At 43.1% G+C, this 6000-nt stretch overlaps 1 protein-coding gene across 1 annotated transcript in view; it reads left to right on the forward strand.

Annotated features, from left to right (window-relative positions):
- Window positions 1–5715, forward strand: part of ISM1 (isthmin 1) — a 39115-nt gene extending 33400 nt beyond the window's left edge. The window contains exons 5-6 of the mRNA XM_085054032.1: window positions 1058–1147; window positions 2801–5715. Coding sequence (XP_084910158.1) covers window positions 1058–1147; window positions 2801–3318 — 608 coding nt within the window. The 3' untranslated portion in view covers window positions 3319–5715. The remainder of the gene's footprint in view (window positions 1–1057; window positions 1148–2800) is intronic.
- The last annotated feature ends 285 nt before the right edge of the window (window positions 5716–6000 follow it).

Genomic DNA, 6000 nt, shown 5'->3' on the forward strand with positions numbered 1-6000 from the left:
CAAACAGTGGCAAACTTGAAAGAATATATTATGTCATATAACAGACCTCCAACGATCAGCAAGCAAAATATATTCACTCTTTGAGGCTGCGCTGACATTTTTAAAATTACAAGGGCAAAGCTCAGCTTCTGCTGTTTATAATTCCAGCAGTGAATTACTGCCTTGTAATGGGTTCTTGGGTATCTATTATTCTACATCTAGTGCTGGAGTTAAGGCAAAGCCCTATGATAATTTTATTGAAAATTGGCCTGAGGCTGTTTTGAAGCTTTTGCAAGCCACTATTATGCCCCAGTTCAGGAGATCAGGAGAAAGTTCATTGGCAAGAAGATTAATGGTGAATAAGCTTCATTATTAACCATATAGTTATCACATATTAAAGATCCTTCTGCTCTCTCTAGAGGTCTTTAATTCAATGGAGAGGAAAGAAAAAAGAAATAAACCTTTTTGGGTTTTTGTGAAGAGATATTTTTGTCAAACCGACATGGCACAGAAACATTGGGCTGGTCAATAGGCTGAACTAAAGCAGCAGTGAAAGGATGTTTACTTTGGCAAGATAATTTTTCTGGCAATCTCCATGTCTCTCTCTCTACTGATAGCAAACAATTAACTGGAGATTGCTGGTAGATGCAGATATGGTGAGCTCCTGGTTTTTTGTTTGATAGCTATAAGTGGTGAGGATGGAATTGCTCAGAGAGGTTAGCTATCTCTCACCTGCTCATACCTTTTAACTCCCCTGCACTGGGAGAGACCAGCAAGCACCAGTCTGCTTGTAACAGCATCATTCTTCCTTAGAATCCCTGAAAAATGGTTGTCCACACACAGAGATGAAGACACTCACCTGTCTTCAGGCCTGTCACTCTGTTTTAGCTTCCCAACAGCACAGGGTTTTTGGTCATTATGCTTTTAAAGGAACACTCCAGCAGCAACTTCAGACTGCTTCCCTGCCAAACCAAAGCACCTTGCAGAGCCTGGGGAAGGAAGGGGTGGGAAGGAGGCAGCTGATTGCATTGTGTTTCAGTGGGAAAACAGCAGCCCCACTAACACCTGTTTGTCTTAGGGATCGAAGATACCTTCCGGACAGCTGCCACTGAAGTGAGTCTGCTTGCAGGGAGTGAAGACTTCAACGCAACCAAGCTGTTTGAAGTTGGTAAGGAGCCTACTCAGTCCTTCAGGAGCAGATAAGAGACTGCCTTGGGGTTTTGTTGATCCTGGGGGATCAAGATACTGAGTTTAGCGTTTAAAATGTCAGTAATAACAGCCATTTATTATCTTGCCTACGTTTATGATGTGAACCTTTGCTTCGGTCATAGAATCTTTCTCCCCTTAAATCCTGAGCTTGTTTCATCATAAAATGGTTATTTGCTGTGCTAATTCAGAAAAGAGCTGTAAGACTCCACACTAATGGAGGCAGAAAAATACCCAAACATTCTTTATTATTTTGCTGAAATGGCCTCAAATGGAAGACACTATAAAAGCATTTTAAATACAGCTGTCACATCAAAAAAATAAAAAAGGGCAATGACTTTTATGAGCATGAATTGCTTTTATCGCTCTGTGTGCTGCAGTGGGGGTAGCAAAAGCAATTTTTTTATAGGGCATGCCTTGATTCTGAACTATTTAAAACTCAATCCAACATCTGCAATGTTCTGATTTCATCCCTCCAATGAAACCATAGTGTGGCCACTCAGAGGCACCGGATGTTGGATTAATTGGATAAATAGTGTAACCCAGCACCTCCCTCCTATGGCAGCAGAGCACAATAGTTAATGACAGCCAGGATGGGACTCTTTAAGGAGATAGAAAAACAGGACACAGATCACTAAGTAAATATTTTGCAAGAATGTTTGCTGTAAGAGTTTTAGGTCCCAGTTAGTTACTCTCCTGCAGAGTCCTGTTAAGTAAGTGTGGAGTAAGATGTGCAGGGATTTTTTGACAGCCTGTAGCATGATATAGACACCTTAAATAATGTTTTAGATAGGAAATGTTTAACTGGATTCTCCCAAGAGTCTTGCAAAATAATAAAGTGCTGGTATTAAATAGGCTACTGGTCTATAAATCTCTTTAGTCCCAGCTATACCTCATGGCTCTGGTGCCATTAACTCCTCCTGATGTACTCTGATATTATGTCACAGATGCCCTTTTAGAACCTGAATCACTTTTGGCTGCATTTGCCAGCTAAGATGTCAGTTGGAACTACAGGTGCTTGAAATACCCTTTGGAAAGTGGAGACCAAATAGAAAAAAGTATTTGTTTTTTTAAAAGAAAGACTGAATTAGGGCCTAAAATGAACTTCAGAAAGAGTAATCCAGGCCTTGCTTGCCATCTTGGAATCTCTAGCATTGTCTGAAACTTAATCCTTCAACATTTGATTATTTGTCCTGGTGAGTGTGTTCTGACTGAGGGTTCCAACTGGAGACTGGCACCAAATCACTGTGATTTCCCTATTTCTGTCACTTACCAACCTGTGGTAGGGGCTTTTGTGCTGCGTGGGGATATCAGTAGCTTAATTAGGATTTGCCAGGTAGAAGAAGTGTCACAGATTCCTGCTGGGCTGGTTCTGCACGGTAACTCAGACTAGCACTGCCTGAGGCCCTGAAGTCAGTTGCACATGTGATTTCCTTATCTGACAAGACAGCACAGCAATACTCTGTGGGAAGGGCAGCAAGCTGTGACTGCCCTTCCTTTCTAAAGCAGAGCACTGGTGCTGAACAGCTACACTTCACTCATTTGTTATCACTGATCACACGAACTGGGATGCTGCTTAATATATCTTGAGTTTCCATTTCCTGCCCTGAAACAGATACTGACAGCTGTGAGAGATGGATGAGCTGCAAGAGCGAGTTCCTGAAGAAATACATGCACAAGGTGCTCAACGATCTGCCCAGCTGCCCCTGCTCCTACCCCAGGGAAGTTGCCTACAGCACTGCTGAGATCTACGATCGGCTCAAGAGGAAGAACTTCCGCTGGAAGGACGCGAGTGGCCCGAAGGAGAAGCTGGAGATCTACAAGCCCACGGCGCGGTACTGCATCCGCTCCATGCTGTCTCTGGAGAGCACCACGCTGGCGGCACAGCACTGCTGCTACGATGAGAACATGCAGCTGATCACCCGGGGCAAGGGGGCAGGAACGCCCAACCTGATCAGCATCGAGTTCTCAGCAGAGCTCCATTACAAAGTGGACATCCTGCCCTGGATCATATGCAAAGGTGACTGGAGCCGCTACAACGAAGCCAGGCCTCCCAACAACGGGCAGAAGTGTACGGAAAACCCGTCAGACGAAGACTACTACAAGCAGTTTCAAGAAGCAAGGGAATACTGAGAAGATTTGCCTCTTCTTCAGACATAAAATAGCATTCATTTCCTGGATGCCAAAGAACTGGTGATGGCTGCTGCATTAGCTCCTTGACAGGGGTCGATCAGTTCCTTTCTAATGAATGTATATAGTTGTAATATAATACATAAGTATTTTTCATAGTGTGTGTAATTTATAAACACGTATCTCTCTGTCTCACACACACCTATTTTTGCATACATAAATCTTGTCCTGATAGGATTTTATACTGCAATTATGCTCATGTAATAATGTGCATTTCATTTTATTTCCCATCTGTAACATAACGGAGGGGTTGGGGGGTAGCTGCCATCACCATCAGGCCCCAAGGCCCCAGCTGAGGAGGCACATATTTAAAAGTTGTTATAAACAATAGGATTGAAGAATGTACTCTTCCATATGGGAATGGTTTACAAGATTAATGCACCTACAGCATCAATTTTCTCTATAATTGATTTCATGACTAGTCATATCTAAGAAGGGAAGAATTTTTTTTGGAAGGGTGATAGTCAAAAGTGAATATAGAGGACCCCTAGCAATTTTTTTCTCTCATGGAATTCTCCCTGTTACCTTCCAGCTCAGGTCTTTGCAGTTCGCCTGGGGTAGGCTTGCAGGGAGATGTAAATGTGGTTTTCCTGCAGGCCAAAAAAATTCCCAATACAGTGGTTCTGCAAGAGTTACAACCAGCCCACTCCTGGAGACATCTCAGATACGGAGCTGCAGCTGTTGGGGCGTTTGTCTTCTGCTGGGGAGCAGAGCTCCAGGGCAGCTACCTGTGAACAGAGCATGCTGTAAGTCTTTGGAGGAAGGAGGGCCGAGAAGGAATCCATGTCAAGGGACAAAAAAAGAAAAATCACAGTTCTTCCCCAGTTTTTAAAATGAAGAATGTTTGGATCTGCTTGTTTCTTTCTTTTCAGAAATGAGAGAAGTTTATTTTTTTAGAGAATAGTACAAGTTCCTTGGGATAAAAGACGCAACCAGCCCTTTTCCCACCATTTTTCTCATGCTGAGTGCACAGTGTCCTACAGAAGTAGCTATTCTTTAAGGGAAGCTTTCTGGGAGGAACAATCAGTGACTTAAAATGTCTTAATTTTTTTAAAAAGCTAGCATTATTTTTGTAAAGTATTTATTGAATTGTAACAATGACTCACATGTGGAATATGTCTCTGACATGAAAGGCTTCTGTAGATGGAACTTGATTTCCAAGAACGCAGCTGTTGTTAGGAAAAGGTTTTATTTCCAGATTTTTATAAAGTGCAAGTTTAAATACATAATCCTATCATTAAGCAGCTCATACCTGCATTCTGATGAAAGGTAGAAGTTGCACCCTAGGTAAATAAATACTTACAGTTCCATCCTGCGAAAGACTGCCCTGCCGCAAGTCAGTGTCTTCATTTGGAAAACTGAGGCTAAATGTCACCAGAGAAGTGCCTATTTTGGGGTTGTGAGGTCTGACACACACATGTGGAACCTCACACAGCAGTGAAACCGACCAGCATTGCAGTCAGTCTGAGCTCAAGGATTCAGGATCTCCCGGATCTGCCGCGCTGCAGAGCCCCAGCACTGCCCTAGGGCTCCAGGTCTGCAGAAACGCAGAGCTCCAGGCAAAGCTGCTGCACATCTGCCATGGCAATTGCTCTGCTGAGGTCACCTCGGCAGCTGGGAAACGTGGCCAAGCCATTGGAGCATCCTAGAGCCAGACTTGAATTGGTGGGGAAGGCGTGGATGTGTTCTAGCGTGAGCTGGAAGTGACAAAACATGGTTAGTTGAGCAAGAGGGTAAACGTGGGGATCACCCCTTATTTTTTATGGGAACCAGATTTTGTTAATTCTTGCAAGGTCATAAGAAGGCACCACTAGCTCGTGGAGCCAGTTAAATTGACAGCAGATGGATGAATGGCACAAGGAGCTCCAGGATCAGTCACTTCATAGGGAAGACAGGTATTTTCAGGGAGAAAGCTCTGCTTCTTACTTAATGGTATGGGGGGGAAGAACATTCTCAGGTTTCTCCAGGAGAGAAATGAGAGGGCAGTCGGTCACAATTCTTGAAATGTCAAACATGTCCCTGCCCTTTGTGGATTAGTAAATTATGGTGCTATTGAGAAATGCTACTACACTATTAATACAGAACATAACACATAAAGTGTCAGGGAAGAGGGAAAATTATTCTAATAAATGAAATGACGCACAAAGTTTCAAGTCTTACCACTTGCAATTTGCCAAGGCTGGAAACTCTGAGGGAGCCGAATAACTTCTGATAGGACCTACCAGGTGTTTCATAGGATGAGTCCTGGTGCACAGACTGGGACCTTCTGCTGTCCTAAGCAACAGTCTTTATTAAAAACAAAGTCTGTCCTACTTCATAATAAATTATGATCCATTCAGGGCTGGGCTGCTTATTTTATTTTCTGTTTTCTTTATCTCCTTTCCAATGACCAATATTGTATGTGAAATGACTTTGTGTAGTAGACTTTAGCAAGGTGCTGGAGTTTACCATGGCCAAATTTTGCTAAGTCTTTCAAATATAGAGGCCTTCATATTAGAACAAGCCCCGAGGAAGGGTTTGTGGGTTACATTCCCAGGCACAGGTCTGTGGTTAGGAGAAGCTGCTGTTAGGTTTCTTACATTACCACACAATGGGCACCTTGGAACACACAGCCAAATATATGGG

This window comes from Lichenostomus cassidix, chromosome 3 (assembly GCF_008360975.1).
Source record: "Lichenostomus cassidix isolate B80296 chromosome 3, HeHo_3.0, whole genome shotgun sequence".
Classification (NCBI taxonomy): Eukaryota; Metazoa; Chordata; class Aves; order Passeriformes; family Meliphagidae; genus Lichenostomus; species Lichenostomus cassidix.